Raw genomic sequence first — 21734 nt, 5'->3', positions numbered from 1 at the left:
GCCTTGAGTTTTCCCCTGTGCTAAGTTTTAAAATTACTAATTTAACCTCTTTACTTTTTGTAGGTCTATTCAGATTATCTATATCATCTTGAACGAGTTTCAGTAATACGTGTCATTCTATATATTTGTCCATTTCATCTAAGACATTCCACTTGTTGGTATACAGTTCTTCATAATACTTCCTTATAATCCTTCAATTTCTCTGAGTAATGTCCCCTCTTTCATACTGATTTTAATAATTTGATTCTCCTTTCTTTTTTGCTTCATCCATCTGAGCCAGGATACCTTTTTCTTAAAGATTTTTTTTATTTATTTATTTATTTATTTATTTATTTATTTATTTATTTATTTTAGAGAGAGAAAGAGAAATAGAGCACACAAGCTGTGGGGTGAGGGGACAGAGAGAGAGGGAGAGAATCTCAAGCAGACTCTGCGCTGAGCTGGGAGTTGGACTTGGGGCTGGATCTCATGACCCTGAGATCATGACCTGAGGTAAAACCGAGAGTCCGAAGCTTGACCAGCTGAGCCACCTAGGTGTCCCACAGCCAGGATACTTTTATTGCAAATAGCAGACAACCAAAAATAAATAGCTCAGATGCCATAAAAATAGTCGATCTTGTGCCCATTTTTATATTGGATTATTTTCTTTTTATCAATGAATTGTAATATTCTTTATATTGTCTCTAGGGTTTTTTTTGAAGGAGCATTGAGACTAGAATGCATTATTTTTTACTTTATAACTAGAAAATGAATCAATTAATCAAAATAAATTTTTAGTCACCTAAAAGAAATAACCTTTAAGTCTGAGAAGTAAAATAAATAATTAAATAAATAAAAATAAAGTAAAATGTCAGTCAAAATATAAACATGCTTGAAGAAGCTCCAGTCTTGTTGTACTAGTGTTGCCATGTCAGAACTTGTAGAGCGTGTTCATTTTTCTCTCTAGAGCCACACATACACATGTGGTATATATTTATTTATATATATACAATATACCGTTATTTTTCCTCCCAGTGATAGTTATGAAAATACTCGTCATAAGGCACAATGAGAATTTTTTTTTTTTGAGAATTACATGAACCTTACAGAATGTACTCCAAGTAGCCAAATGGTCAGTGATTATTAGTAATTTCATCACGAGATTACTTGGATAATTTTTTTTATTTTTTTATTTTTAAGATTTACGTATTTATTTATTTGACAGAAAGAGAGCACACACACATGCCCATGAGCCAGCTAGAGGGGGAGGTTAGAGGGGGTGTAAGGGCAGAGGGTGAGGCAATGAGCATCTTAAGCAGACTCCACACTGAGTGCAGAGCCTGGTGGGTTTCATCCCAGGACCCTGAGGGCACGACCTGAGCGGAAACCAAGACTTGGACGGTCAACCGACTGTGCCACCCAGGCGTGCAGGGAATGGCCAGCAATCCCTGTACCGATGGATGAAAGATGACTCCAGACTTTGCTGTAAAAGGGAGGAGAAGGCAAGGGGGTCAACGGTCAGAGATGAAGACCCTTTGCTCTTCTTTGCTCCTGCCTTCATTGGTCCTTCAGGATAATCCTGAATCTTTATCACTGTTTCTCAAGCACGTGATGTGTGACAAGGGATCTTACTGGAACTAGGAGGATCTGTTTATGGGAAAGATACGATATGCTAATCTGCTACGCTAATCTGTGTCTTCTACGAGTTCTGCCAGACATAGCCCAGGAACAATGCACACATCTCTTAGATCACAGGGCGGCTGTTGGGGGTAAGAAAGCTCCGGGGAAGGCAACTCCTCAAGGCATTCCTAGGGCAGAGTGGTCACACAGGCCTCAGCATTCCAAAGACCTCTGCCCTTCTCCGAAATCTTCCTTGCCCTCAGCAGCCTCCATGTTACATTTATGCAAGCCAGGTATTATGGCTGATTTCACGCTCTACATTAGCCCCAACATAGGTGCCCTGAGATTACTTGGATAATTTAACAGTGATATCATGAAAATAGTTCAGCTATTCTTGCCCTATTTCATTTCATTATTTAAAAAATTTTGTATTTTAGTAGAATCTTAAAAACCTTAAGTATATTTATATATTTCAAGAAATTTTAGGCATTCTGTATGCAGTTGATAAATTGATAAAAGGATCATAGATGTATCTTTGTTTCTGATCCCTAAACACTTAAGAGTGGAATCTAACTTTCCCAGAATTTCTGAAACTTTGTTAGGAATTTTAAGTCCTGGAATATCATCCATCCCTTTATCCGGTGGCTTTGCCCATGAATCATAGTAGCACGTGGCTCAAGCCACAATCCTGGAAGTTTTGCACTGAAACCTATCTAAAAATACACTAGCAATTTTCCTGAATGTGGTCTTTGATTCTCTTTCACAATCGGGTCAGAGAATGTCACCTAAAAAAAGATCAGCATGTTAATTAACTAACCTTACCTTTTTTAACAGAGTTAGAATAAGGAAAGAATAAAACCAAGAATTTGGTTATTCAGATAAACAACTATTTTAAGAGAGGTAACATGGACATGATAGTAGGGAGTATAACCAGAGGATAAGCAGAGACATCAACAAGATGGTTAATTAAGACATAATTTATTCCTCTACTAATTACTTACCATAACAGAGACACAGGGCATGAGTACACAGAACACATATATCTCAGGTTTTTTCAGTAAGTGTGTTTTTAAATTATGTTCAAATTTATTGATAGGGAGTAACATGTTTTGCTCTTTTTTGCATTAGTAGTTTCCAAATTATCAATATATATTAACTTACTTTAATTACATTAAGGAACTATTCATCTTCAATTGAATTTGTCCCTTAGCACTTACTTTAAAGTAAATGTAAAGGCCTCTGGAACAAATATCACCTGGCTCTCAATAAGTACTAAAAAGTACCAGACAGACTCAATGAGGAAGGAAGGTCTTTCTATATTAGATACACCTTTCTCCTGTCTATCTCAGAAACAATAGCTGGAGTCAAGTGAAATGATAGATCGTTGAGTACTTTCAAAGTATGAAATGCTAACCAAATGTGAAGTAATAAGATGACATACTATTTCCTGGAAAGTGTACTCTCATGTTGCTTCCAGATGCTAGCAGAAAACTAAGAAAAATATTTTTTAGAAAGCAATTTGCCTATACGATTTAGGCTCCCTTTTCATTGTAATGGAAAATGTTAGGACAAAATATGGAAAAAGAATGTGACATTTGATGTCCTCACAAAGACTATTTTTACCAACTGCTGCATTTATTTTACGACCAACTAGGAAAATTTACGTGTATAGAAGTGCGATTCCATCTTGAGCGACAAATGGGATACTACCTGATCCAGATGTACATTCCCAGTCTCCTGATCGTTATCCTATCCTGGGTTTCATTCTGGATCAATATGGATGCTGCGCCAGCCAGGGTAGCCTTGGGAATAACTACCGTGCTGACTATGACCACGCAGAGCTCAGGATCACGAGCTTCCTTACCAAAGGTGAGTGCACTAAATGCCATATACCTACTTTTGCACAAGAATTTGTAGACATATAATATTTTACATAGAAAATACATATATATAATTATCAACTTTTGTCATATTGTATGGACGTGCTATAGTAACGTACTCACTATTAGGACTAACACAATAATGAACACTTATATGGTGAAGGTTATATTCGTGACTATGTGTGTGTGTATAGTTTTACATATATTTTGCATTTTTTCCTTAGTATAAATTCTTAGAACTGGAATCACTGCACTGACAGCTGTATGTATTGGTATGTATTGCCAAATGCCCCTCCAGAAATATTTACAGCAGTTACACTCCCACAAGTATTGTATGAGGGTATCCGTAGTGCTATCAATAGCACTTATTATTTTTGTGGGTTTTTTTTCTTTCCCATTTGGCTTTTACGTCGCCATAGGTCAATAAAAAGGAAAGGTTATCTAATACCATGATTTTGGTCCGTACTGAGCTGCCAGAATTAAAGTAAACCGTTCTCTTCTATGAGGTTTGTAAAAAACACAATATTTCTTTTTACAACATATGCCGAAATAAAACATAGGAAGCTCTTTTAATCCATTTAGCAAATAGCAATAGAAAATTATTTTCCTCTCCTAAATGACTTCTAAGAAAAATTTCGACTATCTAAATTGAGTAATCCTGTCTAGCTTCCAACAAACTTCACTATTATTTTCATTACAATGATGGAGCTGTAGCAAAATTATATTAACTTTTCTTGTGCATTTGATGCTATCTACCTGCAATGCCAAGCAAATTATAAATCTATTGCTGTGGTTTCTTTAAATCTTACCACGAATTGCATTGCAGGATTCAATTTATTAGATTAAAATACCTAAATAAATAAAAGTCGATGGCAGGACATTTTATCACTAAAAATGTTACTTCAAACAGGAAGAACTTGGTATTTAACAATGCTCACACTGCCTAGGTAAAATTTAACGGTTGTCTTGCAAAATAAGGTCTATGTTTATTAATACTTCATTGAACTTTCAAAGTGATCCATATCAACTCGTGCTTTATAAAATATTGTTCAAGTGAAAATTACAAGGCTGCTTATAAGATTAAACTAATAAGTCTCAATGCTTATTTATACATGTATAAAGGACTCTGAGTAATAGTTGAAGTCCCATAGTCCATTTGTAAAGGAAATTGCCAGTTTTCTCATTGATTTTCCTCAAATGTTAAACAAAATGAAAGCTCATTCATTCTGTAAGTTGTCAACCAGAGAAGAGAACAAAATGCTCCGTTTCAGAAAGCTACAGCTCCTATGAGACACAGTATAAAGACATTTGAATACAAACATTAAGGCAGAATCGGAAGAGCATGGAGGTCAGAGTGGAGGAAGCAGAAAGAAAGCAACAAATTAAAAAAAAAAACCAGGATGAAGACACAAGTTTTTTTGTTTTTGTTTTTGTTTTTTTTTAAAGGAAAGAAAATCTTGGGATGGCTTCATTTTCTTAAGACATAGGAAAGATTTTTTAAGAATCATTAATTTCACTGTGATCTCAGGGAAGGAATAAATTTTCAACCCTGAGCTCAATCATATACATAAATGCACACAAAACCTCTACATCTCTCAGATCATAGAGACAATGACCACTGGAAATGTGATAACAGATTATTTCTGACCCACAAAATAATTGATAAATAAAATGATATTTTAAGAGAAAGTGACCATATCATTTTAGGGTTTGGTTTTTTTTTCTTTAAAGATTTCTTATTTATTCATTTGAGAGAGAGAGAGAGACAGGGGGAGCATAAGCAGGGGGAGGGGCAGAGGGAAAAGGAGAAGCAGACTCTCTACTGAGCTGACATGGCTCAATCTCAGGACCTGGAGACCGTGACCTGAGCCAAAGGCAAATGCCTAACCATCCGAGCCACCCAGGCGCCCTCATTTTAGGTTTTGTGATAGTTAGGGAATGGGAGGTTGAGCATATTCAGCTATGTACATTAGAATTCAGGAAGATGGACAGTGAAGACCAGAATAAACAAGAAGAATTAATCTATTGGAAAGGATCATTCCGAAAAGTAGAAAATCTCTTGAAAAATGCAATTCTGATTCTGTGATTCGGGGAGGGGGTGGCTAGAAAGGCAAGAGGTGAGGGCCCACACTTGCCTTTAGGTACAGATGACTAAATCATACACTTTAAGACCTGCTATATTCTCAACCTCACAAAAGAGCCCTTGGATGCCTAAAAGTTTTGCCACTGATATATCCACCATTCTCTTACTGACAAAATCTAGGAAGTAGGAAAACAAAATTAAATCCAGGAAACTGATAGAGAATTATCAGACAGAAGAGGAAGAAACAATAAATCATTAATTTATTATAATTGCTTAGTATTTTGTCCAGGCTGTGTGCCAATACATCTTCTGCAGGATACAAAGGAGTTTGGAAATCAGTCAAGTAAAACTCAGGGTAGAAAATCTCAAAGGATATACCTTAGCCAGCACCTTGAGAACTACAGAGCTCAGATCCCTCTCTGATATTTCCTGTTGCATTGCCCTCTACAGTATCATAATAAATCAAGCATGTAATGGCCCAAACCATGAAGATTCCTGTGATTCATCTCTTGGACCATAGAGCTATTTGGCGTGTCTGTGGTGCCTGCATTAGATGACCAGAAAGGGGTGACAATATATTCTATTGCCAGTAATTTTTCAAAGTTGTATAATGTTAGAGACACCCCTTGACACTGTGTGCTTGGAGCAGCATGAGTGAGAAAAACTGGTAATGATCATGGAGCCATGTCAATGGAGGGTTTTATAAACCTTGATAAAGGTCAGGTTTATTCTGAGTGGATTTTGGATGGATTTTAATGAGAGGAGTAATCATTCAAACTTTTATTTGAAGATCAGATAGAAGGGGTGGATGTGGAAGCATAAAAACTGCCAAGCAAACTCTTGTAGTCTAGAGCAGATGATGGTCTGGCTAGACTGGTAGCAGTAGAGGTGGAGAGAGTAGGAGATGGATTTAGAAAGAGATGGGCGTTTTAAAGAAAATGCATTTGGAAGTGAAATAGACAGGATTTGCCATGAACTGGACCTTGAGGAGTAAGGGAAAGGCAGGAGTCGATGTCGACATTCAGGTAACTGGGCAAGTAGAGGTAATAGTTAATTAATGAGGAAGATTGGGGGAGGTTACTGATCTGTGGTTGAACATGTTAACTTTGAGATGTTTATAAGACAGCCACATGGAATTGTCAAAAAGGGGACACTCAGGGGTGACACTCAGGCCTCAGACTTTAGGGAGTAAAACTATAGATGGATAAGGAAGCAGAATAGAGATGATTTTTCTAAGAATGAAAAAAAGAGCCCAGAAAGAAGGGAAAAGAAGATGTATTTGTGGTTGGCTCTCCTCCTCCAGTTGGAAATGGATCTGAATATTCAAGATCTTCTCTCTCCTTCCTTTTCCCACAGCCATCTCCCCACCCCACCCCCACACACAGAATAGGATAAAGTTGAATTAAAAGCAAGACCCACTCACCCTAAAACTTTATTCTCAAACTCTTTGAGATCTCAGCATTCTGTGATTCATTTTTTTTTTTTTTAATTTTTTGCTGCAGAAAAGCAATCCTCCCTGGAGACTTAGGTTTAATCAGGGGTGAAAGAGAGGATAGTAATAATCATTTAAATATCTTTGAGTATACGTTTGATTTATACTAATACCTAGTTAAAATCTTGGCATTGAGAGAATTATATTTTTTATTAAGTATAGAAATGGGTCAGAATATAGAAAATCAGTAGAAGGGATAAAATAAAATTTTAATTTGGAAGCTATGGGTTCTAGCAAGACTCCACACCAGGGAACTCTGGGAAATCTGTTTTACAGAAATCTTATATACACTTTACCCTTTCTTTTCTGCTTCCAAAGAACAATTATTTCTTATTGGAGACCTACTCCTACCTCTTTTACATTTTCTTTCATAGGGACCAGCTAAGGTTCATCTTTCTACATGTTTTCTGTTTCACATTATCTGCAGAAGTACACAAATATCACCATGCACATGCTAGTTCAGCCTATTGTCATACCAGAGATCTTTGAACATAACATGTTAAACAGACAGATGTGTGTGCACACCACCCACCCACACACACACACAAACACACACAGACATAAACTTGGCAAAGACCAGAGAATCCCTAGACTCCAAGTTCATTCAAACCCTAGCTCTTTTCCCCCCCTTGGTAAAATTTATTTATTTATTTATTTATTTATTTATTTATTTATTTATTCATTTGAGAGAGAGAGCAGGCGTGTGCCTGAACCGGGGGACGGGGGGGAAGAGGGGGAGAACAGAAGGAGAGGAAGAAGCAGACTCCATGCTAAGCATGGAGCCCAATATGGGACTCAATCTCAAGACCCTGAGATCATGACCTGAGCCGAAACTAAGAGTCAGGCACTTAACCAACTGAGCCACCCAGGTGCCCCCAAACTCTAGCTCTTAACACAATAGAGTCTTGTGGTCCAGGATTGTTTCAGTATAGTTCGGTTACAATTATTCCATATAACAAATAATCCCAGGTCTCAATGGTTTACCACATTTATTTTTGCTCACTGGCGTGTGAGTTGCCTGAGACTCTTCCGGGTTTGTCTGAGATTGGCTGACTTGGGTGGGCTTAGGTCTAGGCTGTGAAGTAGGCTCACTCTGCTCTCTGTGTCTCCCACTGTGGGACTGTAGGTACGATGGCATGCTCTTTTCATGGAGGAGTGCAGGAAAACAGGAAGGCAAGCAGAAGCATGCAGGGCTTTTGCTCAGAGTTGGCACACAGTCGCTTCGGTTATTTTGTAAGTCTTTCCAAGTCTCACAGCCAAACCCAAAGTCAAGGGGGTGGGGGAATGTACTCCACCCACAGGGTAGCATTGGAGTGGAAAGTGAAAATAAACGGCTGTCAACAAATAATTTTATCTATCTCAGAGACAATGATTTGTTAAAACTTTCTGTCTCTGTTCCTAGACTGACTCTGCCATATTAGTAAATACTCAAGAAAACAGAAGGAGAGGGGTTCCTGGGTGGCTTAGATGGTTAAGCATCTGCCTTCAGCTCAGGTCATGATCTCCAGGTCCCGGGATTGAGCCCCACATCTGGCTCCCAGCTGAGCGGGAAGTCTGCTTCTCCCTTTCCCTCTGTCTCTCCCCTGCTTGTGCTCTGTCTCTCTCTCTCAAATGAATAGATAAAATCTTTAGAAAGAAAGAAAGAAAGAAAGAAAGAAAGAAAGAAAGAAAGAAAGAAAGAAAGAAAGAGAGAGAGAGAGGGAGGGAGGGAGGGAGGGAGGGAGGGAGGAAGGAAGGAAGGAAGGAAGGAAGGAAGAAAGAAAGGAAGGAAGAAAGAAGAAAGAAAAGAAAACAAAACAGAGGGAGAAAAAGGGGTGAAGAGAGGAAAGAGGGAGGGATTCCTGGAAAGTTCTATGTGAATTTCTCCCACTCTGCCCCCACCACTATAGCCATCTCATTTGGAGCAGAGCTACTAAATGTTAGAAAATAAGAAACAGTTGAAATTTCAAATGTGGATAATCAATTAAGTATTTCACAGAAGCTCAGAAGCTTGTAGCCTGTGAAAGTCTCAAATTCTGCACCAAAAGCTGTATATCTTGAATAATTTCTTTTAACTTTTTTCCCCATTCAGTTTGTCTGTGAAACCCATCAGTAGATTTTTGAGAGAACAAAAGATATTTTACATATTTCTATCCTCCGAACCTAAATCAGTACGTGATATGTGTCTACTGAGTAAATATCATGCAGATATTTAAGGACAAGAGCTTTTAAACATTTACTTAGTACTTAGTCCAAACTTGAAAAACAAGAAAGTCTGTCATTTTTTTCATGTCTTTCTAAGAGAATATAAAAGTTCAATTGAGTTACTCTTGTATAGAACATTTTTCCCTCTGAGAATCACCAGATTAATGAAAAAAAATTAAATGTTGTATGTATCTACCTTACAGTATAAGGAAAATGTTGGTTTTAGAAGACATAACAAAGATAGCTTTTATGTTAAGTTTTTACTCTTTCTAAAGACACTAGTTATAGGAGTGATTACAAATGTTAGAAGATATCAATTGAACTATATTTTATTTGGGTACCATGGTTGTGTGGGCACACAAAGATCTATATGTGAGATTACATTGGAAAGACAGGGGTGTGAAGAAGACTGGGGGATCCACACTCACTATTGTGTTATCTAATTAGTTCTCATTCTCAAAAAACAAACAAACAAACAAACACCCCTGCAGTTTTAAAGGAGAGTAAGCTTTAACGGACGGCAGTAATATAAATGAGGGAGAGGGAGCTGCATAGTAATCCTATTAAATACCAGTAACTATTATTGTCAGTAATGTTTTGGTCCTCACCATTTAAAGGCAACCTTCTAATATTTATTCAAAATATAGTTAACTAAAATTACTTCAGTTAAGTTCAGTGCAAATACGGTGCAAGTAAGTTCATTTTTAATTTCTTAATGTGACAGAATTTTAATAATCCTATTTAACTTACAACACCATATTTGATGTAGCAATATATTTAATTTTTTTAAAAATGTAGTGAACAGGCTAATAATTTGGTTTCATATTAGATTCACTTAGGGAAAAGAGAGAAAAAGAAAAAAGTATAGAAAATGAAAGAATCACTTATTCATTCCCTTTTTGTTAAAAATCGCAGACTATAGTGCATGTGAATGTCATCCAACTTTATTAGTGTTTTATCTATTATCTATAAACAGATAATTCCTAAACATAAGGTGTGTTCTATAATAAGAAGGGTAAAAATCAGTAGATATCTCTGGTTCTGCCTTTAATGTGGGAACCTCATTTACTAGGCTTACTAGATCTCACGAAGCTGAAAATTAACAGTTAATCAAGCATGTCCTTTGTAGGTGACATCGAGGCAGAGTCACTGCATAAATTCTTAAATCTGATGGCACAATTAGGAAAAAGCATATAATTAAATCACAGTTTAAATTTAAAAAATGTGATATAATACTATGGCTTTGGCATCAAACTAAATTTAAAAACAAAACAAGTATGCGCCACTTTGAGACAATTTCACCTCAATAATGTCTGAAACTCCCTTTAGTGCATTCACATAGATCCTGGAATCACACCAGGACCCTCCTGACAGATAACAATGGATATAAAACTCCCCCTTCCCCGTGGAACAAAGAGCTGGGTCCCAACATCAGTGTTGTTAAGCAACTAACAAGCTTTCTCTGTCCTTCCTGTTTGAAGTTGTAAATGAAGGTCTTGACCTCAGACATAAAGGGAATAGGTAAGGTATATGGTCGAAATAAAGATGATGTTATAGAAATACAAAGCCTCCAGCACAAAAATGCCGAGGAAAAGGGTCACAGGTAGAATTCAACCTTAACAGAGCAGTTAAAAGAGATAATACATTAAGAAATCCCAGTAACTAATAGCTGGCACCAACGAAGCATTTGCAGCGATATCTAGATTTCATAGCTGCATATAAATGGTAAGCATCAGAGCCTCGTCCTGTAGAAGGGACAATGGCCAAGCTCCCAGAACTGAAGCAGAAGTCAGAGAGAACGAGATGACCTTTCAAAGTCCCTTAGCCTTTTTGGTTGCACTTTTCTTATCCGGCGACTGGAGGGTGAGCCAAGTCCAGTACTTAGGAAAGCTGCAGCTCTGCTCTCTTACAATTTCATCTCTTAAAATAAAAGCTTTTATGTGGAAGATACATATTGTGCTCGAAGCATCATTCATTCACTAAGGGTCATGAGGGTCATGATCAGGATAAGAGGTACATCAGAAGGACTCGCTGTTGTGAGCAGTCCTCCGGGACAATAAATGTCCAAGCTCACAAAACCAAGCTGGGTGATTCACGGCCTGGTGGTCCAAGAAGGCAGTCCTGCAGGCAGTTTCTTCCATTTTTTCAACCCTTTGTTCTTCTTTAACACCTGTTTCTAAAACATTGTGTACTCTTTCCCTTGTCTCTCTCGATTTAGGTCTGGAAGGGAGATCAGAATGATTTTGCGGCTAATATTTTTCCTAGAAAAATCATAAAACACAAAGTACTCATACAGGTTTTACACTAAGGGGAAATGTAGGATTAAATACACTACAATCTGGATTTTACAAAATCAAGATTCAGGAATAGTCATTGTGATCTGAAATAAAATCCGCAGGGGGAAAGAAAAGCCGTAAAAGAAACAAGAAATCTTCCAGCATAACTCAGAAGAAAGGCATCTAGTTGAATGCTTGAGTCACTTGTCCATTCCACAGCCAGAAGCGCTCCTCGTGGTTTCCTTGACAGTTCTAAGGAACTGGGAGCATCCGTCAGGATTGGCTGTCATGAAAGAGAAAAATCATCCTGGTTGAAGAGCTATTTTAGCTACTTGAAAGCAATACTCAGTAAAGTTTTGCTATGCCTCTTTCTCAAATAAAGAGCAAATGCAGATTGAGAAAAGAATTGACAAAATATTCACTTTCAAGTGGTTCCTGGAAAATCTACCTTCCTTTCCTGGAGCGCCAACATGTAGGTTTATATGAGATTTTGTGATTCCAACTCCTGGTTCTGGATGAATCCATTTCTTATTCTTAAATTTAAGCTGTGCTCCTTGTAAATGCATCTTACAATTCTATTTCTATAAGCTACTGACTAACAGTAGTCTGGGTTGTAATTTATAATTTAATAAGTATAATTTACTATGAATAAGAAGTCTGGGTTATAATCTAATAAATATTTACCCACTAATGCACTGTCATCTATGAACTGTAGTCCGGGGCATTATCAGTCTCAGGAGGCAGTCCTACTAACCGCCTTTATGCAGAATAAGGTAGAGGCATGTATCTCGCCAGGCTTCTTGACTATACAGTTTGGTGCCATGCTTGTAATACATCTCGCCCGGTGGACTTGTAAAGGAATGTATTCTAGAATTGTTGCTACTCAATAATCTTACCAAAAGCTAGCATAAAGTAAATGTATTTATGAAGGATTGTCTGAGATAATTGCAACTCATCTATTCTTCTGAATTAGAGAGCGCAAAATCAAATGGCTTCAGAGGGCACAGGCACAAGTAGGTTACACCCCAGAGTGCTCTGGTGCCGTTATTAAGGGATGGGGACGAGCGTTACGGTTAACTGGTGAGGCGCGTTCCATACAATGCAACACAAGCAAATTCATTCCCATGCCTGTGTTTGGCTGGCAGCCTGCCTGTCTTTACTCTCCACCAGCTAGTCAATCCATTCACTCTCTTAGATTAAGTTCATGCTTCAGAATGCTACCTGGACTCTATTTTTTTTTTATACCCTTTTACAATTGATTGTACTGAAATCTGACCTGACACTAGGGATTGAAGAAATTTTTGGCTGAAGATCAAGGGAGGTTTGAGCTTCTATGCCACATTTCAATTAATTAACAACTTTTTTTTTTTGATAAAGCAGCGAGTTTTGCTCTTTAACAGAGCTTCTGTAGTTCTGTAGGAAGATATCATAAACAGTGATCAAATCATAATCAACACTATAGCCAATCCTGGGCCTCCAGGAATCTGAGTTTCTGTTTCAAAAATAAAAATAGTGGAAACTTTCCCACCCTACTCCCTCTGCCACTCATGCTGGCTTTCTCTTCCTCCCAGGCACTGGGTAGGGTGCACCTCTTGGTTCTGTGGTAGGGGCGGACTGTGAGTCGTGCTGGCTCATGAGTTTGGAGCAGTGGCACTGCTAGCCTGGGGTGTTTGTTAGTCAACATGAGACCCGTCAGGGCCTGGTTTTCCTCAACTGTTGCTGCTGCCAACATTCCAGGTAGTGATCGCCCTGTCGGCTGACGTCAGTGAGAATGACAGTGGCAAGAGTCACCATTTAACTCAAAGTGAACATTCAGTGTCCTTAATTGTTTTTTTCTTTCAAGCCAGTGAGATTTCAGGACTATTGGTTAGTGTATCCTATCCTAGCTCAAATCCTCCTTGTGCCCACTTCCTTGCATCATGGGAAAGGTAGGTGTAGAGAAATTCATGCTTAGACGAACTTCCAGAACATGATTGCTCCCCAGTCAAGGTGATATGATTCCAGTCTTTATAACAGAATGACTGATAATGATAAAATCCAAATATGTATATTATATATAGGGAATATATACCATATATATTATATATAGGGAATATATACTATATATATTATATATAGGGAATATATATATATACACACATATATTTGGCATATATATACATATCTGCGTTTGGAATATATATATATATATATATTCTGCAATATATATATTTATATATATATATAAATCGGGACACAAAAAGCAGACTATTTCTAATGATAACATTAAAAGTAGAATGAATGCATAATTTTTCTGGAAAAATGGCATAAGAAGACTATAGAACATAATGATGCTTATATTCCTTTCCCTACATTATGAAACATTTTTAGAATGAAAAAGACAAGGCCTTGCAGTAACCGAGCTCTGCATACTCAAATGATAATTCATCAAGCTGATGTCTTCTTAGATTATCACATGGCAAGTAGGCAGTGGTTTCCCAGTTCACAAAAAGACTTCATTATAATTAGTGTAAGAATGTTGTCGAGGGGACTTCCATTGTATTTCAGAGGATAAAATGTTTTCCTGATCTAGTTTTGCTTCCTCAGAGCAACTAGATTGTTTTTAAGTGGTAAATACAATGCTCATGTCTTCTTTTCTACATTATCTGCTAGGAAGTTGTTTTCCAGATTTTAGCATCAGAAGCAGCCAATAAAGAGGACCTTGCGATATGTATTCTGCATACTGATTTTAGTCTTAACTATCAGATTAAAGTTAAAGAGGCTGGAATATTAAAATGCAGAAAGTATTCCTACTTAGTGTGTTCACAGTTGTTGATATGTAGCTGCAGCCCGAAAAGAAGCAGCCTAATTTCTATTTGATAAAAAGGAATAGTTAAGTTTATGGGCTTTGGAGCCAGACGAGTTGTAATTCAAATCTAGCTTTGCAACTTGGTAGCTGTCTTAATCGATTCAGGCTCCTGTAACAGAAGATCATAGAGCAGGTGACTTAAAGACCACAGATATTTATTCTCACGCTTCTGGAACCTGAGAAGTCCAAGATCAAGACACTGGCAGATCCAGTGTCTGGTGAGAGCCTTCCTCCTGGTTCACAGACGGTGAGCCTCTAGCAGTGTCCCCTCATGGTAGAGGGGCAAAAGAATTCTCTAGGACCCTTTCCCGAGGGCACTAACCTCATTCATGAGGACTCGACCCTCACAACTTGATCACCTTCCAAAAGCCCCGTCTTCTAATACCATCCCCTTGGGGGTTAGATTTCAAAGTATGAAGTTTGGAAAGACATATTCAGACCATAACAGTCACTATATGATAAGTTATTTTACTTAAGCAAATTATTTTATTGTGCCTAAATCTCATCTTTAAAATGGAGATAGTTTCCTCAGTGATTGTGAGGATTAAAAATGTTATTTTCAGACAACTACTAAGCAGACTCAGTAGTTCCATGGACACTATCAAGAGCATTTCCTGACATGTTAATTATTATAATTATTTCTCTAATAATAAATGGCCAGTGATCTGAAGTCATTCCGTGTGACTCAATCAATTCAACATGACCTGAGAGCACATAGTATGATGAGCAGTGTAGGTCCTAGAAATACCAAGATGAATAAGACTTGGCCTTTGTCTTAGCTTATGGGATATATTAGCCTTAAAGGAGAAAGATACATTAATGGATAATGTCAGGACAGCAGAACAAGGTCAATAATAAGATGAATTATTTGGTATTTGCTTAAACACAGCTTGTTAAAATATCAATATAGATATTTCACTTTGAAATCTTCAAGAACATATTTTTGTATCCCCATAACCAAAGTTTTTGAAAAATAGAAAGCATTTAGGCATTGTGGAATAGAATAATTAACTGAAGGTGGGACATTCAAGTGGTGCTATCCAGCAGTCATCCTGCTTACAAATAAATATAATTATAGTTGTAGTGAGTGGCCTGGGAAAGGGTTTCTATGAGGAAAGGGGAGGTAGGAAGGTGAGAAAGGCTGTCCTGGCATTTGGAAAGGGTTCTCTAATAATGTGTTGTGTAAGCTGAGACCTGAAGGACAAATGGTAGTTACCCAAAAAAAGGAGTTTTCCAGACAGAAATAACAGGAAATAAATGCTTCTGTCAATTGCTTTCAGATTCCAAAAAAATAAAAGAAGGAAAGACTAGTTAGTATAATTAGCAAGTAAGAAAGTGGCATAAGGTCGTAATTATCATATGCTCAGAGGCCTTCACTGACCCTCCTCATCTAACATAGCAACCCCTTCACCATCTCCTACTCTTCCCATTACCCCATTGTGGTTTCTCTGTTGTACCTCTTCTAAATTATCTTTGTGTTTTTATTGTATGTTTTCCCCAAATTGAATGTAAGTTTCATTAAAGATGGATCTTATTTATCTTACTCATCTCCATAACTACAACACTAAGAACCAAACTTGGGTACATCAATGGTGTTCAATGAATGAGAAAAAATAATAATAATTGAGTGCCTGTAGTAAGAGAAGTAAGTGGGAGGCCAGTCATGAAGGGCTTTATACACCATAAAACAGACTTGAGACTTTCAATTAATTGAAAGCAAATGAAAAGTTTTAAGTGAAAGGATTTGCATTTTAAAATAATCATTTATTGTTGTGTCAAGGATAGATTTGAGGGACTGAAGAATAGGTCATTGTGGTTGAGATCACTGGGATGGTAGTAGGAAGGATGGAAAATGGAAAATGATAAATTTGAGAAATAGCAAGAAAGTAAAATTAACAAGGCTGGGTCTTTGATATGAGAGAACGAGAGGACTCCTAGTGTGTGTGGGGGGAACAACTGCAAACACAGTGTAACCTTTCACTGAGGAGACGGAGGCAGCTGTGTTTGTTTGCTGTTTGTTTGGTGGAGTCTGGTAGAGACTCATAACTCTCGTTTCTAGTTAGAGTAAATTTGAGGTGCGTGAGTCATCCAAAAGGTGTAGTCAAGTAAGAAGCCAGAAGCACAGTGGAGGAATTGAATCCATGGTAATAGGTGAGGTTGACTCATGAGAGGTTTCAGAGTGCCTGGACTCTATCCCTGAGGAACTCAGGAGAAGGAAGCAGGGCCCACAAAGCAGAGTGTGGTAGAGCTGAGGGAGGCAAACCTGAAGAGCATGGGTCACAGGAGCCATGGGAAGAGCAAACTCCAAGAAGGAAGCAGTCTTCAATATGGTGGCTTTGAACAGGTCTCCAGGACAAAGGTCCTCCTGACTGATGCATCTAATTAATAAACATTCAGGTTTTATTGTCTCATACTTTTGTATTCAAGGGGTAAGACTGAGGAGACATTGTTGCTTAAAACAATTGTTGAATCAGGGTTCAAACAGCACCTTGGACGAGGCGACTGTTGACAAAGTGATCCAAAGGATGAACCGGATTGGAGCGAGACTGCCCCTAAGGATGGCAACCAGTAGGCGATGGAAAGAAGGCGATAATTCAGAATCACATGGGTGTGTTGTATGTCATGAGTATGTTGGGCGTGGGTTGGAGTAAGAACTGCTGTCCATATTTTAATTATTTGCCCTAGAGTTCCAAACCTCCCAGGTCCCAAGTTTGCTGCATTTTGATGGGCAGTGAGGGTAGAGGAGGAGAAAAAGAGTTGAAATTGGTGAAGGCGGTCAAAGAGGATGAGGAAAGTAGGCCCTTTAGGCTCAACACTCAGGAGTTGTTCACAATCAGCAGGCATAAGTGATGTTTGTATATCTCTGTTGTCATTGAAGATATTCATTGGATTAATATGGAAATTAAATGTCTGATTTATCTCTGGTTCATGTCATTATAGATTCAGGTTGTTAAATAATGAGCACATACTTTATGAGTCATATTCTTCCAGGAATGATGTAGCTTGAGACAGCGCTTTTGAAATCTGTATTATATCTTTCAGGACAGGATGTATTTGAGGGCAGCCAGAGATTTCTGGCATAAGTGCAGAGCTTATGAGGTTTAAATCTATATTTTATAAACAACTGGACACTTAGCACAGCACTGGAATAAAATGAGGGCATACCTGTCTTTGCTCAGTAGAGGTCATTCTGATCAACAGAAGTCACACTTAAAATAAGTGGAGGAGATGCAGAGGGCTCCTTTGTTGGCATATTTCACATGTAAGTTGACACCATTGGAAGTGTCAAGAAATGGCCTCTTTTTAAAAAATTAATCCAACCCAAGGTATGAACAGAGCGTGACTTCAAAAAGTGAATCTCCAGATGAATCATCATCTGTGATTCATTCTTCCCCTGTATTTTAACATTGTACACCTTCATGTATCTGTCCGTTTATTTAGCAAATATGTACACACATGCCAAACACTATAATGGTGGTGAACAGCTCAGAGATAACATCTGCCCTCAGAGAGTTCACAGTCTAAACAGAAAGAGAACAAGCATGAGCAATTACAAGGCATTATGTTCAGGTAAGCCCGCAAGTGCCATGGGATTCTGAACCAGCCTTGGGCAAAGGCGAGCCTGAGACTGAAAAGGCCAAAAGAGAAGGGGGGAGAGAGGATTGTCCTTACTTTATTTATTGCTCCCCCCAACATAGATCTCCCCTGAGGAGTGAGCCACTTTCCCCCTTTTAAACCACAGCCTAAAATTGATTAAGATTTCCGCAGGTTGATATTGACAAAAACACCACTAAGTATTAAGAATGAAGAATGAGAGAAAATACAGAATATACAAACAGCACAGAAATAGTCAAATTTCCAAAGTGTAAGGTATTGATCCTTGCGATAACTATACATTGAGTCCAAAGAACTAGTTAGTGTATCATTGCTTATGTCTAACCTCGAGTTCTGCTCTCCTCCATCCACAGCTTCTCGGGGGAAGGGACATTTGTTTCTATCAGTAGGGAAGCAAAATTTTTAGGTAATTGTCCATTTTCCAGGAAAAAAATGAAAAAAAAATTACTTCACCTAAATATCTTTGATTCTTTATCCAAATCCTGGCAAATGAGAGAATTTTTTTCCCACATGTAACTGACATGACTAAGGTTACACAACAAAATGAATTGGCTCATGCTTATAGCACAAAAAGTGATGATTTCACCAATATTGTTTTCATGATATAACACTGTGCGCAATACAGACACATAGACAATAAGAAAGGGTAGGTAGGGGCGCCTGGGTGGCTCAGTCGTTAAGCGTCTGCCTTCGGCTCAGGGCATGATCCCAGGGTCCTGGGATCGAGACTTGCATCAGGCTGCCTGCTCTTCTGGGGAACCTGCCACTCCCCCTGCTTGCGCTCTCTCTCTCTCTCTCTGTCAAATAAAATCTTTTTTTTTTTTTAAAGAAAGGATACTAAAACTTACAGAAAATTTTCATCCTTAAGCAATTGACATATATGGCAATATTTGTCCAATTACATCCTCAAATCACTACCCTGTTAAGCTGAGAGAAAAATTAAAGCAGTTTCTTAAAGTTTACCGAATTGTTCCCTCCAAAGGTCTACAGGCTGTTTGAATCTGTTTCTAAGAAACAGGGACATATTTCTTCCTTTTATGCTTCTCTTTGTTTCACTTCTTTGTGTTTTTTTTTTCTCTTAAAAATAGTAATAATAATAATAATAATCTCTGTTCTCTTTGTTCTTTTTTCCTTTCTTTACCTTCTCTTCCTTACCTTTGAGGAGGCAGAAAACAGCAAGGCGCTGTGGAGCGAAGGAGGTAGTCAGGGTGAAGGAGGCTGGCTGGGGTCAGCAGGACTTGGGTCCATGGGTCAAGGAGAAGGTCAGGGCCAAGGTGGCCAGTGGGGCCTTCGGGTGTGAGGCCAGAGCCAGTAAGCCATCTGGGGTTAATGGGGTTCAGGCTGGAGGTGGCTAGTGGAATTAAGATATTTAGTTACATACAGGGAGGCTCTTCAAATATATGTTAACGATAATGACAGACAAGCTTGTCAGTGTCCGAGAAAGTGTTACATCAATGAAAAAGGTGAAAGCTAGAGTGAACCCTGTGATATTGAATTGAAATTAGAGATGCCAGTGGAAATTCATGTTTTAAATATAGATAGATAAATGATAGATAGATGATAGATAGATAGATAGATAGATAGATAGATAGATGAATGATAGATAGATAGATAGATAGATAGATAGATAGATAGATAGATAGATGATAGATGATAGATAAACAGAGAGGGGCGCGTGGGTGGCTCAGTCAGTTAAGCATCTGACTCTTGATTTCGGCTCAGGTCATGATCTCAGGGTGGGGATATCATCGAGTCCTGCAATGGCTCTGCCCTGGGCGTGGAGACTGCTTAAGATTCTTTCTCTCCTTTTCCCTCTGTCCCCCCACCCCACCACTCTTGCTCTCTCTTTTTCTCTCCCTCTAAAAAAAAGATGCACAGATAGATGATAAACAGATATGTTATATATAATAATAATATTATATAGTGATCAGTGATATATATAATATATATTAGTTGTGTGTGTGTGTGTGTATGTATGTATGTATGTATGTATGTATACAATTCCTAACTCTGTCTGCTAATAGGGCCTTGAAGTAGTGATACCCAGGAAACAATGAGCACACCCAATACCCAGATCCTCAGTTTCTAAAAACCATTCTTCACTGAAGAAAGGATTCTAGGAAGAAGAAAGAAAGAAAGAAAGAAAGAAAGAAAGAAAGAAAGAAAGAAAGAAAGAAAGAAAGAAGAAAGAAAGAAAGAAAGAAAGAAAGAAAGAAAGAAAGAAAGAAAGGGAGAAAGGGAGAAAGAAAGAGAAAGAGAGAAAGGGGGGAGGGAGGGAGGGAGGGAGGGAAGGAAGGAAGGAAGGAAGGAAGGAAGGAAGGAAGGAAGGAAGTCCTTTATCAAGGACTGGACTATGAAATCACAGATGAGTTGGGAATGCCTCATGCCAGAAACTAAGAAAGTACCGAAATCATGATGGAGACTTGCCAAGAGGATGCATGGCCTAACCTCTATGGGCTCCTCCTGACCCAATCAGTATAGTGTGAGCATCAAAATAGTGATGTGAATGCACTATAACCCGTTGAGCAAAATCACTATTTATTAATCTCTACTAATATAAATAAATGAATGTGGGAGACAGAAACTTCCCTTACTGTAGAATGCTAACTAATGCATGTGGATGGAATTAGAAAACTCGCATTTGGAAATCATCATTGTAGTCATTGATTCAGACAAAAGTCATCAGTGTCTAAAGGATGAAAATTTAAAGGCTAAGAAGATATCATGTAGTTTCAAGTACCTCCCCACACAAGGGAAATTTGTAACTTTATAGCAGAGAAACCTGGTAGACAGCACCTTAACCAACCTGGTATGGTACGCTGTGAAGAATGCGGCATCACTGTTCCTATTAAAATCCCATAACCTGAGTCTCAAATGAGGAAACATCAGATAAACCAAAAGTGGGAGACACTCAGAAAATATCTGGTCTACACTCATCCAAGACATCAAGGTCACAGAAGGTGAGAAAATATTCCATACTGAAGACTAAAGAGATACGATGTCAAATGCAACACACAATTCTGGATTAAATCCTGGAATGGATGGAAAAAAATATTTTCTGCTAAACGGGCCTTTGTTGAGACAATTGCTGAAATGAGAATGGGCTTTTAGGATTAGATGGTAATATTTTATTAACGTCAATCTGATTTTGTTGGAAGTACTAGAGATACGTAGGAGGGGATTGTCCTTTTCTTTTAGAAAATACACGTAAGTATTTCGGGGTAACAGGCCGTCATGTCTGCAAATTATACTCAAATAGTTCCAAGGGGGAAACATAAATGGTAGAGACAGAGACAAATATAATATTTGGTCAAATGTTAACAACTGGGGAACTTGCGAGGGGTTTTTTTTGGTTTGTTTTTTATTTTATTTTTATTTTTTTTACTGTTCTTACAAAATGCTTGTTAATGTGAATGTTAAAATTATTTCAAAATAAGAAAATTTAGAGAAGCAAATATGGAACTAAAAGGTAAGTGGCATTATCTATATTTCAATGTTACTTCGTACTTTTTCAAGCATTACCCTATACTACACTGACGGTAAAATTACACTTCAACCTTTATTTTCTTCATCATATGTTTGGTCTTGTGCCTCACTGGACAACAATTTTTAACAAAACATACACAGGTTATAACATATGACTAATGTACAAACTTGCAAAATTAATTTCTAAAAAAATGCTTATTAAGTTAAAAAAGTCTTGGTCTTATTGCTTTCTTTTTCCACCTGATATAAATGGTACAATTTAGAATCATTC

At 37.9% G+C, this 21734-nt stretch overlaps 1 protein-coding gene across 2 annotated transcripts in view; it reads left to right on the top strand.

Moving 5' to 3' along the window:
• The window catches only part of GLRA3 (glycine receptor alpha 3), a 177516-nt gene that overhangs the window by 138519 nt on the left and 17263 nt on the right, over positions 1-21734 (top strand). For both annotated transcript variants that reach the window (XM_026518883.3, XM_026518884.1), the window contains exon 7: positions 3254-3468. In XM_026518883.3, the coding sequence (XP_026374668.1) occupies positions 3254-3468 (215 nt within the window). The remainder of the gene's footprint in view (positions 1-3253; positions 3469-21734) is intronic.

This window comes from Ursus arctos, unplaced genomic scaffold (assembly GCF_023065955.2).
Source record: "Ursus arctos isolate Adak ecotype North America unplaced genomic scaffold, UrsArc2.0 scaffold_11, whole genome shotgun sequence".
Classification (NCBI taxonomy): Eukaryota; Metazoa; Chordata; class Mammalia; order Carnivora; family Ursidae; genus Ursus; species Ursus arctos.
This window is presented reverse-complemented; position numbering and strand designations above follow the sequence as displayed.